At 37.4% G+C, this 20457-nt stretch overlaps 1 protein-coding gene across 2 annotated transcripts; it reads left to right on the top strand.

The window, feature by feature from the left end:
- The first annotated feature begins 12402 nt into the window (after positions 1 to 12402).
- On the top strand, positions 12403 to 20105 carry LOC143629319 (alcohol acyltransferase 9-like). 2 transcript variants are annotated; one of them, XM_077098624.1, is made up of 2 exons: positions 12403 to 12857; positions 18853 to 20105. In XM_077098624.1, exons 1-2 carry the CDS (start codon positions 12435 to 12437, stop codon positions 19768 to 19770), a joined length of 1341 nt encoding a protein of 446 aa, XP_076954739.1. In that variant the 5' UTR covers positions 12403 to 12434; the 3' UTR covers positions 19771 to 20105. The 2 variants fall into 2 exon arrangements, with proteins under 2 accessions (XP_076954739.1, XP_076954738.1); XM_077098623.1 differs by having other exon boundaries at positions 12403 to 12902; positions 18853 to 20103.
- Positions 20106 to 20457: the final 352 nt, after the last annotated feature.

Below are 20457 nucleotides of genomic sequence, written 5' to 3' on the forward strand. Positions count from 1 at the left end.
TACACTTCACATCGAGTATGCACACAGCCCCGAAAACATAACAAGGAAATGGGGCTAGAAACTCACCTGAACACGGTTACGTTCACCGTTAATCGTAATCCCTTTCTTCAGTTGTGCACGGCTGACTGTATAATAATCACACGTATCAATTAACTACTACTACTCATGCTGTATTTCTATCTTTATATGACCCACAACGAACGCGGGTCCGGGGGAAACGCCCCTGGCAGCGGGGTCTAGGGGCGGCAGCCCCTAGCAGGGTCCAAGGGGCAGAGCCCCTGGCTGGGGTCGAGCTGCCAGGTCAGCTTGGAAAAATTTTATTTCCATTAACTGTCTTAACACATTTTTCATTATGTTTTTAATTTATTTTCTAAGCGAACTTAACCTTAGGCGAAGTTAAACCTTAAGCGAACTTAGCTTTAGGCGAAGTTAAACCTTAGGCAAACTTAGCTTTAGGCGAAGTTAAACCTTAGGCGAACTTAGCTTTAGGCGAAGTTAAACCTTAGGCGAACTTAGCTTTAGGCGAAGTTAAACCTTAGGCGAACTTAGCTTTAGGCGAAGTTAAACCTTAGGCGAACTTAGTTTTAGGCGAAGTTAAACCTTAGGCGAACTTAGCTTTAGGCGAAGTTGTCATCAGGCGAACTTAGCTTTGCAGGCGAAGTTCATCAGGCGAACTTAGCTTGCAGGCGAAGTTGTCGGCTGCAGCTACTGTTCGTCCTTAATCGTCTTCGTTTCTTAACCAAATAACTCGATTTAGGTATCCACGGAATCGTCTGACCAGCGCCTACAAACCATCAAATCGACCTAACATCGATGTTTAAAGGGTGCGATTTAGGCATATAGGTTACGGGTTCTTTTATCAATCGATTAACCCATCAAATCGTAACCATTTTCAGTAAGTTTAGCTTTGTTGGATTTGTTTTTACCATACAAACACAGATCTGTCATTTCTATACTAATCCAAACCTAAACGAACAAGTTCTCGATATAAACGTACCGTAAATGAGTCGAACTACGAACACGAGCTGGTCTTGTTGCTTTGGTTCGTCACGACGATCTAGCACCAACGAGCTCGGGTCCTCGCCTTTGGATCTTGGTTCGGGTTGTGTGTGTTTTGGAGTGTGTAGAGATTAGGATGGATAAATGGATGGAATGGAAAGGATTGGGGTTTAAGGGGGTATTTATACTCCCTTAAGCCCATGGACCGAAGGCCCATATTTCCTTTTGGTCCATATCTAATCCCATCTAATTATCCTACTAAGTCTTCATATTTTGCTATTATTATTATCGTTCCACTAACTCGTTTATTTCATCCGACAAAATAATATAATAAATATTACTTTAGAAATTCCGAGAAGTTACATACCATGTTTGTAAATAAATCAGAGTAGCGGGTTAATGCGGAAGTCTTTATAAAAACATAAGGATCGATATTATAAATATTTACATTACAAAAAGACGATACGAAAGTCTCGTTTATTATTTACTTATTTATATGGTTTACAAAACCATCATATTTTAATATCTAAACAAAATTATCCGAGCCATCGGATTCTTGAGCTCTTCGTCTTTCAAGCTCTAATCTTGGTTACCTGCAAAATGTTAATAAAATACGTTATCAACGAATGCTGGTGAATATGCTGACGCTAAAATATTTTCTTTTACTTAATCACTCCTTGAGACCACGTAAGTCTCGGCCCATCTTGGCTTAGGAATAATAAAGTTAAACAATCAAAATAAACTCGAGTCTCTACACTAGGTCACCTCAGCAAAACATCGCAGCGTTTCGACATAACTTAGGTACCATAAATATACACATGGCCAGTCTCACTCGGACGTAACTTTGGTCCGGCCCATCGTGGCTGGAGGTCGTGACCAAGCGTGGTGCGATGTGCCCACCGCGTTCCACATATGTAAGAATCCAGACAAACGTATACCACAGCCTGATGGCTAGGCTTATACTCTTATTTACAATGTTTTTAGAGACACGTAGCCTCATGTAAAGTTTTACACATAACACGTTTGTTTGTTTGTTTGAAAACAAGTTTATAAAAGTGGGGCGTATTCACCTTTTCAATGGGATCGGCTTCCAACACAGTCCGTGAGTCTTTCTCTTGCTATCTCGCACCTATAGTACGAGTATAACTTTTGTTACTCGGATACACGATCCGGCTTAAGACCTTTAGTCTTATTTATCTCGATGAACCTTTAGTTCATTATCTCCTTTTTACTTTAAAACCTTTAGTTAAAAAGTAATTTTTATAAACTTTTAGTTTATTTATAAAACCCTACGTTTCTTCTTCTTTAAGAAACGTATTTCTTTCTTTATTATTTAAGTATATTCATTATACTTAAATAATATATTTCATAACAAAGAATAATCATATTTATATATACCCACATATATTTTTCTTTTCTTTATTTTCTTTATTATATATTCCTTTGTTTATCGAGAATAACTTCGACTTGGGTAAGCCTTTATGATATTTTATTATTATTTTATTCAGGCATTATGTCTACCTTTCTTGGCTCAATACACCCTATTCACTTGGGCAGCACTTCGACTCTATCCTCCTTATCAATACACGTTTGATCAAACTTTTGACACGCTTATCGAGACGCCAACTCTTCACAGCTCGTACTTCGAGATGATCGTCTGGACGTTGGGGCAGCACCTCCTTCTTGATTAGAATATTGTCGGAAAGTGGTACGTTTATCGAGGTATAGCACGGAAATCGAGAAATCGGGCACGCAAAACGAGGTGGTTCGAGGGCACGCTTTTCAAGGTTTAGAGAGAAGCTAGAGAGAGAGTTATGAATGTGTTTTTGAGGTGTGATTGGATCAAACCCGTGGCCCTCTATTTATAATCTGATTTTGGACCCCATCGCGATACACGACGGGTTCCTTGGCTGACCCGTCGCGTAGCGCGACGTAGACCTGGCCAGTCAGCCAGTAGACATGCCACGTGGCGACACGTGGCAGGCGCCACGCCACGTGGCAGACGAGTTGCCACGTGGTGACACGTGGCGGCAACCGTTGCCACAGTGTGCCACGTGGCACACGTGTCATGTTGTGTCAGACTCTCCATCGCGATACGCAATGGAGATCTCTTCTGATCCATCGCGTAGCGCGATGGGTCAGAAAATCAGAATTTACATTTTAGCCCTTAAAGTTTGGAATTTGGCAAAATTGGTCCTTTAACTTTGGAAACTTGACATTTTTGGCCCAAATTTACGTGATGTTACATCCTCCCACCTTGAAATAAATCTCGTCCTCGAGATTGCTTATAAGAACAAGTGGGGATATTTCTTTCTCATTTCGGACTCGAGTTCCCAAGTATACTCGGGCTCTCTTCGTGAGTCCCATCTTACTTTCACAATTTTCAAAGTTCGTCTTTTAAGTTTCTTTGTTTTCGAATCTTCTATTTGTATTGGTCTTTCAATGAATTTTAAGTTCTCGTTAATTTCTACATCTTTTAATGGCATTGAAAGAGATTTGTCGGCTAGACACTTACGCAGATTCGAAACATGGAATACGTCGTGTATCCCTTGCATTTCCTCGGGTAGTCACAAACGATAGGTAACAGTGCCGATTCGTTCAAGTACCTTGAAGAGTCCAACGAATCGAGGATTTAACTTTTCTTTCTTTCCGAAGCGAACTACGCCTTTCCATGGCGAGACTTTTAACAGAACTTTGTCACCAACATTGAACTCTAACGGCTTACGACGGACATCGGCGTAACTCTTTTAGCGATCACGTGCCGTCTTAAGGCGTTCTCGAATTTAAAGAACTTTGTCGGTGGTTTCTTGGACTATTTCGGGTCCAGATAATTGATTATCTCCGGTTTCAGACCAACACACGGGCGTTCTACATTTTCGACCATATAACGCCTCAAATGGTGTGGTTTGAATACTCGTGTGATAACTATTGTTATATGAAAATTCCATTAAGGGTAATGGTCATCCCAACTTCCACCTAAGTCTATCACACAAGCGTGGAGCATATCTTCCAACGTTTGAATTGTCCTTTCGCTTTGCCCATCGGTTTGTGGATGATAGGCGGTGATAAGGTTTAACTTGGCGCCTAAAGCTTGTTGGAAGATTTTCCAAAAGTGAGATGTAAAACGACTGTCTCGATCAGAGATTATAGATAGCTACTCCATGCAAAGCAACAATGTTGTTTACATAAATACGCGCTAACCTATCCATTGAGTATGATTCGTTGATCGGAATAAAGTGAGCATATTTGGTTAATCTATCGATGTTCACCAAAATAGCATTGTGTTGTCGAGTCATTTTTGGGTGTTTGGTTATGAAATCCATGGTTATTAACTCCCACTTCCATACAGGAAGTTCGAGTTGCTGAAGCAGTCCCGAAGGCTTATGGTGTTCAGCCTTGACTTTCAAACAAGTTAAGCATTTCGCAAAATGCGAAGCGATGTCCTTTTTCATCCCACTCCACCGGTAGTTTGGTTTAAGGTTTTGATACATTTTGTCACTACCGGGGCGCATCATGTACTTGGACTTATGAGCTTCATTCATGATTTTCTCACGCAAGTCTCCAATAATTGGTACCCAAATTCGGTTTCCCATTCTAAGGATACCATCGTCACCTTTGACTAACGAGTCAATGGTGTCGTTACGGTTTTCATCGGACATCTTGTTTTCAATGATCGTTTGAATTTGGGCAGATTTGATTTGGTCGATAAGATCAATTTGAAGTTCTAACCTTAACGCTCGGACTCTTTTTGGCTTTTCGTGCTCTTTACGACTTAAGGCATCAGCCACAACATTGACCTTACCTTCGTGATAAACGATCTCACAGTCATAGTCATTGAGAGTTTCCATCCAGCGTCGTTGGCGCATATTAAGCTCTTTTTGCTCAAATATGTGTTTCAAGCTTTTATGATCAGTGTACACCATAAATCTTACTCCACAGAGATAGTGCCTCCATATCTTAAGTGCAAAGATTATGGCGCCTAACTCTAGATCGTGAGTCTTATAGTTCTTTTCGTGCACCTTGAGTTGACGAGAGGCGTAAGCGATTACCTTCTTTCGTTGCATTAGCACACATCCCAAGCCGGAATGAGACGCATCACTAAAGACAACAAAGTCTTCGGTACCTTCTGGCAAGGCCAGTATAGGAGCTTGGGTAAGCTTTTGTTTGAGTATATCGAACGCCTCTTGTTGTTTCGTTCCCCATTCATACTTGATGTTTTTACGAGTCAAAGAAGTTAGAGGAACAGCGATTCGGGAAAAGTTTTCAATGAATCTACGGTAATAGCTGGCCAATCCTAAGAAACTTTGAATCTCGGTTGGGGACTTTGGGATCTCCCACTTAGAGATAGCTTCAATCTTAGCGGGGTCCACTTGAATACCGTTGACGTTGATAATGTGACCAAGAAATTGCACCTCGTGCAACCAGAACTCGCATTTTGAGAACTTGGCGTACAATTTCTCGGTTCTAAGGATTTCAAGCAGGGTTCAAAGATGGACTTCATGATCAGCCTTTGACTTAGAATAAATGAGTATGTCGTCGATGAATACGATAACAAATTTATCCAAGTAAGGCTTGCAAATTCGATTCATCATGTACATGAACGCAGCTGGCGCATTAGTAAGTCCAAACGGCATAACCGTGAACTCATAATGTCCATACCTTGTTCGAAAAGCGGTTTTCGGGATATCTTCGGATTGAACTTTGAGTTGGTGATAGCCGGAACGAAGATCGATTTTTGAAAAGAAGCTAGCACCTTGAAGTTGGTCGAATAGATCATCGATTCGAGGGAGTGGATAACGATTCTTGATTGTGACTTTGTTGAGAGCTCGGTAGTCGATGCACATTCGCATAGATCCATCCTTCATTTTAACGAATAGTATCGGCGCTCCCCATGGTGATGAACTTGGTCGTATAAAGCCTTTCTCGAGAAGTTCGTCTAATTGTTTCTTTAGTTCTTTCATCTCAGTTGGCGCGAGACGATACGGAGCTTTGGCGATCGGAGAAGTACCGGGAATAAGATCAATTCTAAACTCTACTTCACGATCGGGAGGAATGCCAGGAAGTTCATCCGGAAAGACATCGGCATAATCGGACACAACAGGAACGTCTTTGATTTCTTTGGGTTTTGATTCTTTGGTGACGTAGGCCATGAATGCTAAGCATCCTTGATTTAAACATTTGTTAGCTCTTATCATGGAGATTAGGCTAACTTGGCCAGCATCTTTATCCCTTTCAATTCGAATAGTTCATTTATCCGGGGCTTGAAGTTCAAAGGTCTTGCTATTGCAGAGGATACGAGCATGGTTGTCGGATAACCAATCCATACCCAATACAACGTCAAAACCAGCAAGAGTCATGGGTAGCAATTGAATAGGCAAAATATAACCGGCCAATAAGATTTTTTCGTTTTCTAAAGCTTCGGAGATTTTAATAGTTTCGCCACTAGCGATCTCGACGCTTAGAGTTTTATTTAATTTGATTAAAGGTTCGTTTAATAGACTACAAAATTTATAATCTATAAAACTTAAGTTGGCACCCGAATCAAACAAGACTCTAGCATAAGTGTTGTTAACAAGGAACGTACCGATGATGGTTTCCGGTGTGTCGGCCGCTTTCTTCGTATCAAGGACGAAGACTCTTGCATTGCCCTTCTTGGGCTCATTCTTTTGACCGCTACCACCCGCACCACCAGTCGCGGGCTTGTTCTTGGGACACTCGAAGCTAAGATTCCCCATCTCTTTGCAGTTGTAGCAGGTCATCTTCTTATTCCAACAATCGGCCGTTGCGTGACCGGTTCTATAACACGACTCACATACTCGAGGAGCAAAGTTGCATCTACCTCTATGATACTTCTTGCAGATTTTGCATTGAGGGATGCCGAGGTTGGAGCCAGACCTTCGTTGGTCAACTCCTTTACCCTTGAAATGGGTATCTCCTCCTTTCCTCATGTCATGAGTTGTCACAACCTTCTTATCCTCCTCCTTATTGCGGATCATTCCGCCCATCAAGTATCCAGCCAACTCCATCGCGGAGTCAGCGGTTTGTGGCAAGTGTGACCTTACAATGTCACGAATCTCTCGTGGCAGTCCCCAAATATAACGTGTGACTTTGCTGGACTCGGGGGCAACCAGCTGGGGAACCAAACGACAGTATTCGTGGAATTTGGTGTTGTACTCACGAAGGTTTGTTCCAGCAACCTTGTGAGTCAAGAACTTGGTTTGGATTTGGTACGTTTCTTGCATCGGACAGAATTTTGACATCAACAACTCCTTGAACTCGTTCCAGGTCAAGCTATACATCACTTCCCTTCCTCTACTCATAATTAACGTGTTCCACCACTCCAGTGCCTCGCCTTTGAACATCAAGGCAGAGTATTGAATCTTCTCCTCTTCAGAACATTTGCTTGTAATCACGATCATCTCCATCTCTTCGAGCCACCTTACGGTTGTGATGGCTCCCTTGTCACCATGGAATTATTTCGGTCCATAGTACTTAAAGTCTTTAAACGAACATCAACCAATCTTAAGTCTCTTAAATTCTTGTCTAACGCCTCCATCGCATTCGACTCATGAACACTCTCTTCTAAATGAGATGGTTTCGGACGAGACTTAACAGATTTTTGGGAAGGGTGAACAGATTGAGAATGTTTTGTTTGTCTAGATTGGGATCGAAATTCAGATTCTTCCCTAACGGCCTTCTTGATCATATGTTGAATTTGATTCATGTATTTATTGAGGATTGGTTCCTCTTGTTCTTTTTCGGGACCTTTCCCTCTTTCTTCTCGTTTCTCGGCTTCCTTTCGGGAAACCTCTCGGTTATTACTTTGTCTAGACATTCTTTTATTCTTTATCTGAAATTTAACATATTTCTTTTCTTAATACATAAATTTATTTATTTCACATATATACATATCATAAAATGATATGTATATTATTTTACAACATACTTATATATCGTTTAAGCGATATATAAACTCCTATCCTTATTACACATAACATACAAACTATCTTAACATACAACTTCAACTCTTGCAAATATGCCATCAACACCATCATCCTCTCAATCCTTCATAAATTTCTTTACCACTTTGGTTAGCTTATTGCATTTTTGAAGAAGCTTGTCTCCTATCTTCTTCTTTTTCTTCTCATCCAAAGCAATTTTCTTCCTAAGGTCATCAGTTTCGTGCAAGGCTCGATCCAAATGCTCCTCCTGGGATTGAAGTATGTCACTAGGATACCCGTATCTTGGAGGTGGGTCGCGGTAACCCATCATCACAATGTCATAATGGTTCTTCGGGTTTGGATAGGGAGATGTTGTCACATCGGAGGGATAGTTGAATAATGCATCGGCAGCTTCATTTTGCTCACGGATCTCATTGGACTGTTCTTCGATGGATGGAATCTCACCTTGGTATGGTGGAAAGCTTGATGACGCCTTACCCTTGAGTTCATGGAGAAATTGCATATACGGGTCGACCGAACCATAACTTGGGTTGAGTGTTGTTTTTCGGTCGACGTGGTTACTTCATTTGGATTGTCAGGATATTCCTCCTCAAGATATATTTCCTCTTCTGGTTCCACTTCTGGTTCCTCAGTCATTGCCGGTATGTGAATCTTCTCGTATGGCATCGTCACTCTCATCTTGGGCTTATGAGATGTCCCTTCCTTGTTGATGCGGGAATCGGCAGAATCCATAGTTGAAGTGCCGGTATGCCATCTTCTTTGATCGGAGTGGCATTGCATCCAGTCAGATGATGAAGATTTCGCTTCCTCCTTAATTGGCAAGTTGGAGAGGAAAGCATACGAAGGATGAGGATTCGGTGGTAAGTGTGTTGATCCTCCAGATGGGTAATACGGTGGGATTTCAGTTGGTTGATAAGTCAGGATCTCAGTAGGATGATACGTGGGTATTTCGGATGGTTGATACATGGGTAGGCTTGTTGGATGGTAGCTAGAATGCCTTGGTGCTTGGTATACTTGATGTGGAGTGTTATCTAGATGGTAGATTGGACTTGGGTTGGGATTTTGGTCATGTCCTTCGTTGGAGTTAAAGAATGATTCAAAGTAATCCTTGCCCATGATGTCTTTTGGGAATTTGTAATACTTCTTTGCTCTTCTTGCTTCATTATCATAATACTCCATTAATTTCTCGTAAGACATCTTGATAGGTGGTTTAGATTGAGGAGAGGTAAATAAAGGGTTACCAACCAATCTTATCCCTATTTCAAATAAACAAGTAAATGTTTCCTATGCTTGGATCAAGCTTGGGTACTGTTTTATGATACCCAATTCGCTAAGATCGATGGCTCTGATACCAACCTGTCACACCCCCATCTCGGGCCCAGGAGTGTGATCAATAGTTGGTACCATGTTTGTAAATAAATCAGAGTATCGGGTTAATGCGGAAGTCTTTATAAAAACATAAGGATCGATATTATAGATATTTACATTACTAAAAGACGAGACGAAAGTCTCGTTTAGTATTTACTTGTTTATATGTTTTACAAAACCATCATATTTTAATATTTAAAAAAAATTATCCGAGCCATCGGATTCTTGAGCTCTTCGTCTTTCGAGCTCTAATCTTGGTTACCTGCAAAATGTTAATAAAATACGTCATCAACGAATGCTGGTGAATATGCTGACGCTAAAATATTTCTTTTACTTAATCACCCCTCGAGACCACGTAAGTCTTGGCCCATCTTGGCTTAGGAATAATTAAGTTAAACAATCATCATAAACTCGAGTCTCTACACTAGGTCACCTCAGCAAAACACCGCTGGGTTTCGACATAACTTAGGTACCATAAATATACACATGGCCAGTCTCACTCGGACGTAACTTAGGTCCGGCCCATCGTGGCTGGAGGTCGTGACCAAGCGTGGTGCGATGTGCCCACCGCGTTCCACATATGTAAGGATCCAGACAAACGTATACCAGAGCCTGAGGGCTAGGCTTATACTCTTATTTACAATGTTTTTAGAGACACGTAGCCTCATGTAAAGTTTTACACATAACACGTTTGTTTGTTTGAAAACAAGTTTATAAAAGTGGGGCGTATTCACCTTTTCAATGGGATCGGCTTCCAACACCGTCCGTGAGTCTTCTCTTGCTATCTCGCACCTACAGTACGAGTATAACTTTTGTTAGTCGGATACACGATCCGGCTTAAGACCTTTAGTCTTATATATCTCGATGAACCTTTAGTTCATTATTTCCTTTTTACTTTAAAACCTTTAGTTAAAAAGTAAATTTTATAAACCTTTAGTTTATTTATAAAACCCTACGTTTCTTCTTCTTTAAGAAACGTATTTCTGTCTTTATTATTTAAGTATACTCATTATACTTAAATAATATATTTCATAACAAAGAATAATCATATTTATATATACTCACATATATTTTTCTTTTCTTTATTTTCTTTGTTATATATTCCTTTGTTTATCGAGAATAACTTCGACTTGGGTATTAAGCCTTTATGATATTTTATTATTATTTTATTCAGACATTATGTCTACCTTTCTTGGCTCAATACACCCTATTCACTTGGGCAGCACTACGACTCTATCCTCCTTATCAATACACGCTTGATCAAACTTTTGACACGCTTATCGAGACACCAACTCTTCACTCGTACTTCGAGATGATCATCGGGACGTTGGGGCAGCACCTCCTTCTTGATTAGAATATTGTCGGAAATTGGTACGTTTATCGAGGTATAGCACGGAAATCGAGAAATCGGGCACGCAAAACGAGGTGGTTCGATGGCACGCTTTTCAAGGTTTAGAGAGAAGCTAGATAGAGAGTTATGTATGTGTTTTTGAGGTGTGAGTGGATCAAACCCGTGGCCATCTATTTATAAGCTGATTTAGGACCCCATCGCGATACGCGATGGGTTCCTTGGCTGGCCCGTCGCGTAGCGCGACGTAGGCCTGGCCAGTCAGCCAGTAGACCTGCCACGTGGCGACACGTGGCAGGCGCCACGCCACGTGGCGACACGTGGCGGACGTGTTGCCACGTGGTGACACGTGGCGGCAACTGTTGCCACCGTGTGCAACGTGGCACACGTGTCACGTTGTGTCAGACACTCCATCGGGATACGCGATGGAGATCTCTTCTGATCCATCGCGTAGCACGATGGGTCAGAAAATTAGAATTTACATTTTAGCCCTTAAAGTTTGGAATTTGGCAGAATTGGTCTTTTAACTTTGGAAACTTGACATTTTTTGCCCAAATTTACGTGATGTTACATTTTTTGTTTTGTTTTGGTCGATTCGGTGTTTTTGATTCGCTTTGGTCCAGATTTTAAATTGCATTTAGTTTTTTTTATGTTTCCTTTTAGTCAGTTTTTCAGTTTTTTTGTTTCGTTCCGGTCGTTTTTCTATTTCAGTTTATTTTCGTTTCGGTTTTTTTGTTTCGTTTTGGTCGGTTCGGTGTTTTTGTTTTGTTTTGGTCAGCTTTTCATTTGCATTTCGTTTTTTTTTGTTTCGTTTTGGTCAAGTTTTCGGTTTCATATCGGTTTTTTTGTTTCGTTATGGTCGTTTTTCTATGTCGATTCAGTTTGGTCGATTGGGTGCTTATGTTTAGTTTTTGTTAGATTTTCGGTTGCATTTCGTTTTTTTTGTTTCGTTTTGGTCAGTTTTTCGATTCCATTCCGTTTTTTTTTTCGTTTTGGTCATTTTTCTATTTCGGTTCAGTTTTATTTTTGTATTTCGTTTTAGTCGGTTCGGGGTTTTTATTTCGTTTTGATCGTTTTTTGGGTTTCGGATGAGTTTTGCTTGCACGTAATAGTTTGGGTATTTTGAATTAGATAAATTTTGGATAACTTGGATATTTTGTTTTGACCCATTTTAACATATAAATGAAACTCACTTGTATATTTTCAACCCATCCTGACCTCCTTGAAGAATTTTTATGATCCATCTTAACACATCTTACTTTTAAAGTTTATCCATGTGGACCCAAAACAATCAATTTGAGTTGGGTTTGCCACCATTATCTTATATATATATATACACACACTATATTTATAATGTATATGAGAAGGAAAGAAAGATAATTTTACGTAATTTTAAAAGTTAATTTGTTATAACATTTGAAAGAGATTGTACAATCATTTTAAAATATTGTTGACTTTTAAACCTACTTTCCTCATAATTTTTTAAGCACCATGATATTTTCATACACTAATATGTTTTAGAAAATACACTATAAAACAAGTATTTTATTCTCTGTAATTTGTGTATTATGTTGTTATAATATTTTTTTAAATTTAAAAACAAATGACATTTTAAGTGATTATCAATATCTATGTTTTCAGTTGCATCGTGTGTGCATCAGTTAGTTTATATATACATACAAATGTATCTCTATATATAAACTCTGTCGCTCTCTCCCCCTCTGGTGTGTGTGAAAGAGAGATTTGAAGCGGGAAGTATGCAAAGCTCATGGGATGAAGAACTCCCAGATTGTTGCTACGAACATAAGCAACCAAGCTTGATCAAACCCTGTAGTCCCACCCCAAATCACACACTTTATCTCTCCAATCTTGATGATCAAAAGTTCCTTAGATTCTCAATCAAATATCTTTATCTTTTTCAAAAGTGTGTGCCCATCAATCTCCTGAAACATTCTCTCTCTAGGGTTCTTGTTGATTACTATCCATTAGCAGGGAGACTTAAAAACCTGCAATCATGTCATGCTGATGATACAAACAATAACAATAATGATGATAAGCTTCAGGTTGACTGTAACGGTGAAGGTGCTGTGTTTGCGGAAGCATTCATGGATATAAGTGCTCAAGAGTTTCTTCAGGTTTCCAAGAAGCCATGTAAGTCATGGAGGAAACTGCTTTTTAAGGTTGATGCTCCTGCTTTTGTAGATACTCCTCCCCTTGTTGTTCAAGTAAGTTCCTTTTATTTATAGTAATACTAAGAATTATGAAGTCTCATAATCAAATCTGTGAAAATATTTTTATTGAACTTCATTTCAATTTAAGTTTCATACAAGAAGAACATTGAAAGCTAAAACTCATATATATATATATATATATATATATATATAACTGGTCATGTCAACCAACTATACAGACCACCATAACACCAAAATACCTCAAACACCAAGTTTTACAAGATTACACATTAAAACCACACCAACACTTCCATGATAGGCCGGGTAGGTCGCCTTGATCGGTTCTTCATTGTTTACTAAATAATATTGGATATTACCTATATTATTATATATTTTAAATTATTATAATTATTATTACATTTTAAAACTGTTATTACATATTTAAGCCACATGCTGTTCAGAAAAGAAAAAATAAAATACACATTTAAGCCAAAATATAATAATAATAATTATTATTATATATTTAAAACTGGTATTACATATTTAAGCCACATGCTTATTCAGACAAATATATATTTATAATAAAGTAACAATTGATAAACTTCTATACAGCTTTTTCATAGTGGACACCTTGTACATAAATATATATTCCTTTTGTTGTAATAGGGAAATTTTGTACGTGTTTGTATTTTTTTTCCCTATTTAGTATCTATTTTGGAATTTAAGTTCTTCAATAAAGAGGGTTGGGCGAACTTATTCTACAAATAAAGACAAAAATAAGAAGAATTTATATTCATATAAAAACCCTTAAAAAATATAAATAAAATTAATAAAATAATCATAACTTAAAATTTAATAAATAAACAAAAAAAGTAAAAGCACAAAAATTTTTCACTGTATTTCTCGTTCTAAAAAAAAGCCAATGGTGAGTGAAAAAAGTCATTGTGTCATTTTGTTTATCATTTTGTTTTTGTTTATTTTCGTCATTGATTGTGTCTTTTTTTTTCTTAACATAGTGTCTTTTTTTCTTTATATTGTGTTATATTACTTAGCAATTGTGTTATATTTTGTTCAGCATTATGTTATATATTTTACGATCTATTGTGTCATTTTTTAGTTATAATTGTCTCTTTCGTTTATTTTCGTCATTGTGTATTTAATCTCGACATTGTGCCTTTTCGTCAATTATTTTTTATTTTGTAAACGGGAATGTTGGCAGAAACATTTTAGTTATTTTACCTTTTCTTTTTTTATTTATATTTTGAGTTATGATTTTTTTATTATTTTTTTAAATATTTTTAAGGGGTTTTTCGTATGATAACAAATCCTTCTTACACTTCTATTTTTGTCTCCCTTTTATTTTAACTTTAACCTACGAGGCAATGTGATTATTTTTAAATTAACTCCATAGGTAATATCATTAAACAAATTATTCTTAATCATATATACTCTTTTATGATATGAAAAATAAAACACATTCGTATATACGTGCGAGAAAAACGACGATCGCACGAAACCCACTACCGTTATTCTTTTTGCAAAATGTTCTTTTTACCTGCATTGATCAGTATTTTCATGTGCATTTTAACTAGATTTCCACAAATAATATTTTTTTTAGAACGATCAAACAAAATTATCATTACACATCGAAACACAACCAGCAAGAAGCTGAAACTATACACCCACCAAATAAAAATATAAAACACCTCAATCAAGTAAAAGAAGGATTACAAATTAATTGAACATATTAGCCAATTCTTCAAAGTAAAAGTCTTCGTCTTCGATTTATTCTTCACCCAATGATACACTCGACTTTTTATTTTTTCCACTAATCTATTCAAACGAACCGGTTTGCCTTCGAATACCAACTAATTCCTTGCTTTCCACAAACATTAAATAGACACCCAAGATAATCACATGGAGCTTCTTGTTAGGATCAGACGGGTCAGACACACAAACACAAGTTACACACCACTCAGCTCACAATCAAGAACAACACAAAGATTTATAGTGGTTCGGTCCGGCTCTAACCTACGTCCACTCTTGGTAACTAGGAGGTTTTTATTACTTGTTGATACAATAAAACAGATACAAAATCAATCTCTCATATAGAGATTAAATAGGAATTTGTCAAACAAAGAAATTAATGTTGTAGAAGATCTGGATAACACACAGTTGTTTTCAGCAACTTGACATGCTGCAAACATGGTTGCAGTTTTCACACATGTTTTCTGCCTTTGTTTTTTTTACAAACTACAAGAGTGGCTTCACACTCAACACTTCTTTGCCTTCTCTTCTGGAAACTTAGAGTATTTGTGTAGGTCCAAACTATCACGAAAGCATAAAACAAAGTAGTTCAGCAACTTACACCATTGCGAAATGATTCGCCTCAAGGTTTGGGCCAACCCAAATAAAACGACCAGATGTTTAGCCGACTCGTCCATCTCTCCGCAAATTGGGCACGAAATAATCGGACCACCCACGTTTAGCTGCCAAAGCAACCCGGGTAGGAAGCCTTTACAGTTCCGCCCGCCAAGCAACAAAAGACACTTTAAATGAAACCCAATTATTTCAAAAGGGGGTTGCGGCGCAACTTGTTGCCAGTTTACCTGCAACTTTATTGTAATCGTTTTGTGCTTATAATATAATTTGAATTAGTTCATAATAAACTAAATTTTCTTTCTAAATTAAATTATTTAACTTTCCTTGAAGAAAGTTTGATCTATCATTATTATTTTTAGTCTTCTAATTATCCTTATTTTGGTTTGTATAATTTTAATACTCAATTTAAACACAACACACATACACAAACATATCTTTATACTAGTTTGATCCCCTGTATTACGTGAGTTGTTTTATATTATTTGTTTCTAATATTAATAAATATTTATTATTTGAATTTTTATTTTTTTATTGTATAAAAGTTAATAATATACTTATGTTTTGATGATAAATTATTTCACAAATAAATGAGATGTTATAACCCGGTTTAAAATCTATATGAGTTTGATGAGACCCAAGACCCGTTTATAATTGGTTTTTTAATTATAAATTATATATATCTTTTTTTAAATAAATCATATATTAATTTTTAGTATATATCTACTTTATAGGCTTTTTAAATCAAATATTTGGTGATATTAGTTTTTAATTTAATGAAAGGTTATAATTCGTTTAAGAAATATTTGGATTTGATGAGACTCATACCCATAAATTCAGGTCAAATGCACGAGAAACCTTCATTTAAAAATCAAGCAAATCTGGTGACTCCAAAAAAAGGAGGAGCGACCACATCGCGACACGTATGATTTTTATGTTTCTTTTATATATATTATAGATTTGTTGTGTTTTTAAATTAACCAGACGTGTAGAAACCAACTAAGATGCAGCATGCATTTTAGTGCGTGAAAATATATCCGTCATGATAGAACATAGTACGCACATTGTCAAGTAATTACATTCAATACTACACAACGTATATAAATAGTTACGTAAAATATTACATAGTGCATATAAATAATTATTCAGCGTCTATAAAAATACATAGAATATTACGTAATATCTTTATGTAGTAATGCAACGTATATAAATATATTTATCCTTTACAACGATGGGCGTCTAAGGAAGTGGTGGAGTCATGTGTTTCTCCCTCTCATACACACACACACACATATATAAATATATTGTGGCGCTTAGGGGCTTTAAACCACAGCCGAGCGTTATGGAAAAAGGTTTCGATGCCCCGCAGTGCTCACGTGGCGCTGACGTGGCACGGTGGATAGGCTTTATTGCCTCCCACCATTAAGAACAACCTTATAATCCAATTTCAGCCTCTAGTAACCCCAAGTGAAGCATGTATCAACCACGACATCATATCACCCCACTTAACAAACCCCAAATTATGATCTTGCATACTTAGTATGTGTCTAGCTCCTTTGGTTTGGTCCATTAACCTTTTGGTAAGGATGCCTCTAAGATCTCACTAAGCTAGATGTTCATACAAGGGCCCACTTAGTTGGCTCTTCAAGCATGTTGCACAATGGTAAAAGTGTGAGTTCAAGTCCCATAGTTTTCATGTAATTTAGGAGCAGATCCAACTAAACCATATTTAATTAATGAAGAACAAATTTTTCCGTCTGAAATTTCTCTAACCTTGCATTTGCAAAAACTTAAACCCATCTTCTTATTTTTAGAGAGGCAAACACTATACCAGTATCCGGATCAACTTGCCTAATTTCCCACTCATGAAAGTATGCAACAATAAAAGTTGTATCAAGAGTACGTTGACTAAACTAAAGTTTTAATTCTAATAAACACCCTCACTATGAGAAAAGCCTAAGCAAAATAATTACCCTAGACTGATAGTTCCATCAGGATGTGTTCTTTAACTCTTGTAATAAACACTCATTTGCAACCAATTATATTTACTTAGACAGGAAGAGGTCCAACACCATGTATGATTGGACTAGAGAACAAGAAGCTCAAATTAAAAAAACATAACATTGTTATGACCATGATTTAGGTCTTAAATACGAAGGAAACACAACATGGTGCGTCATGGTTTTACATGGGATTAAACATAAATAATTCAAACTTAATTTAGGGGATGTGACATGATCTTAGATTCTTAGTGGCTCAAATAAGACACCCCTGCCCCCACACCGTTCCTTTCAAAACGCTGGAACCCCACGGCATGTTGAAACACCCTAGGTGTATTGATGCTTGAGCGTGTTTGGGGTGAGTTGGACGCGGGCAACGCCCCCACTACGCATACTTTTAAGAGACATCTTAAAGGAAGCATAATTTCTTGGGGAGGAGAAACTTTAGAACAAGAAATTTTCAAGAAATGTAAAGAAGACGTAATAAGTGATATGAGATTCCAAAAACAATATATAACAACGTACATGACAACATTTGAATCGTAAAAATGATTAATGAATATGAACATGACGACATGTATGCATTTTAAAGTGAAAGGATTAAAGTAAATATACATATATCTAATAGCCATGAGCATATAAGAGATTTTTTTTATTTTTTTTGGGATTAGGTGATTTAAAGAGAAAAAAGTGGTTTTAGTTGGTTTTTTAGAATTTAAGTGGTTTTAGGTAATTTGTTATCTGAGATAACAGATTACATGTGCACGTCAGATTATTTTCCATGTGTCTCTCCACGTCATCCAATTGTTCAACAAGTGCCGTCCGTGTCTCTCCACGTCATTCAGTTGTTCAGCAAGTGATCGTCCACGTCAGCGGGGTGTGACATGTGGAATCCGCAATTTGAGATAGCAGATTACACAAATTCCTTTTAGTGAATTACACAACCCCAAGAATCCTTTATTTCAAATAACGGATTCCACAGGTCACACCCCGCTGACATGGACGACACTTGTTGAACAACTGGATGAGGTGGAGAGACACGTGAAAAATAAGCTGACGTGTACTTGTAATCCACTATATGAGATATCGAATTACCTAAACCCACTTAAATTCTAGTCAACCACCTAAAACCACTTTCTTTTTCTTTAAATCACCTAATCCACCAAAAAATTCCATTCACTCGAAGAAAAGTTGAAACTAGAGTTCAAGAAAAGGGTTTGTGAGGCCAAAGATAACCATATTAGGGAGAAAAGGAACTCAGTACGATGAGTCCCTAGAGGTGTTTGTTACACCTTAGGCAAATCCAGGATGAACATAATTAAGAGGATGGGATCGTAATATGTTAAGTAAATCCAACATTAACCGTGGATACAAGGGATTGGTTTATTTTGTTCTTAAGTATAATTAACACGTTTTTTATGCATTGGTTGCGAATGAGATGGAAGATCCACAACTAAGTGGGCTCCGGTGGAAGTAATCAAAATAGGTTGGGCAACCTCATGAAAAATCTTCACTGCATAACTAACAACAAATCTGTTATCATGAAAAACAGAACAACTAAATTATTCTTGGTGGTACATAAAATGCATATATATGAATTTGAGTTTTGTCTTCAACCATTATAGGTGACGAAACTTCGTTGTGGAGGAATGATTATATGCACGGCCATCAACCACTGTTTATGTGATGGCATTGGTACATCTCAATTCCTACATGCTTGGGCTCATTTTACCACCAAGCCAACTTCAAATTTACCCATAACACCATTCCATTCTCGCCATGTGTTTAAGTCAAGGTCTCCCTCTTCACATTTACCATTAGCTCATCCCGCATTTACCAAAAGTGTCGATAACCCTACCACTGGATATCATAGCATGTCACTTAGCCAGTATTTACACTCTCAGCCACTCGTTCACGTGTCATTAACCTACACAGCTGCGAATATAGTTTGGCTCAAAAGCCAATGTGTGCCCCCAATAAAATGCACCACTTTTGAGGTGTTAGCATCTCATACATGGCATTCATGGGCTAAAGCGCTAGATCTTGAACTAACACTTGAGGTGAAGCTCCTGTTTTCGATGAACATTCGAAATAAAATCAATCCAGAAATTCCAAAAGGATATTATGCCAATGGATTTGTGTTGGCGTGTGCGAAAACAGATGTAAAAGAGTTGACTGATGATGATAATCTGCACCATGTAGTGAAACTAATCAAGGAGGCTAAGTCATCCCTCACGGAGGATCGCGTGAGTGGAATCTTATCATTATTGGGGGATAAAAATGTGAGAACCGATCTTGCTACAAGTTTAGTTATATCGCAATGGTCTAAACTTGGACTAGAGAGCTTAGATTTTGGAGAAGGAATGCCTTTGCATATGGGTCCTCTTACTAGTGACATTTATTGCTTATTTTTGCCCGTTGTAGGTGATTCTAACGCCATTCGAGTGCTTGTATCGTTACCCAAAAGCGTCGTTAGCAAATTCGAGTATCACATGAATAAGTTTCTTGATCAGAATGATGTAGTAGCAACCAATAATGGATGAGAAAGGTGACTTTGCATAATTTGTGTTAGTTTTACTGAGGTATGACAACATTGTTAGATAAACTGATTGTAACATGCCACTTATAAGAACTTGTCCCATATTTTTTGGGTGGTTCTACCATATTCAAGGATCATTTCCATGTGGCTAGAGAGAAATAATTGACATTTATATAATGGATATGTTTCATTACTCCCTTTTTTCTGTTTAAAACACCTAGAATCACTTTAAATCTTGATCGTTTTATTTCACTTTTAGTTAAATTATTATAAAACTTTTACCGACTTTTAGCATAATAAATACTATTAACATAATAAAACTAACATTTACCAAACAGAACAAACATGGAATTAGTAATAGGATTTCACTTTACTAACTATTAGGGGGGGGGGGGGGGGGGGGGTCACTCCAACTTTCGGCACTAAAATGTCTAAAATTAATGGGGCCACGTAGGTGATTTCTATAATCTGAATATCATTCTGATTTTTTAATTATCATATATTTGAAAATAAGTTTGGTTAAACAAAATTTAAGTGAAATTTTGGATGAAAATAGTTTACACTTGTTTCAAAAAAGTGTCTTACGTACCCCTCTTATTTTACCTAGAACAACTTTCCCTACTAAATAAGTCAAATCATCTCTTTGTTTTACTCACCATATGAGAAGTTTAACACACAAAAGGTACTTTTA

Source organism: Bidens hawaiensis, unplaced genomic scaffold, assembly GCF_021521415.1.
Source record: "Bidens hawaiensis isolate Kalapana, Puna unplaced genomic scaffold, B.hawaiensis_p1.1 tig00005181_1, whole genome shotgun sequence".
NCBI classification, from domain to species: Eukaryota; Viridiplantae; Streptophyta; class Magnoliopsida; order Asterales; family Asteraceae; genus Bidens; species Bidens hawaiensis.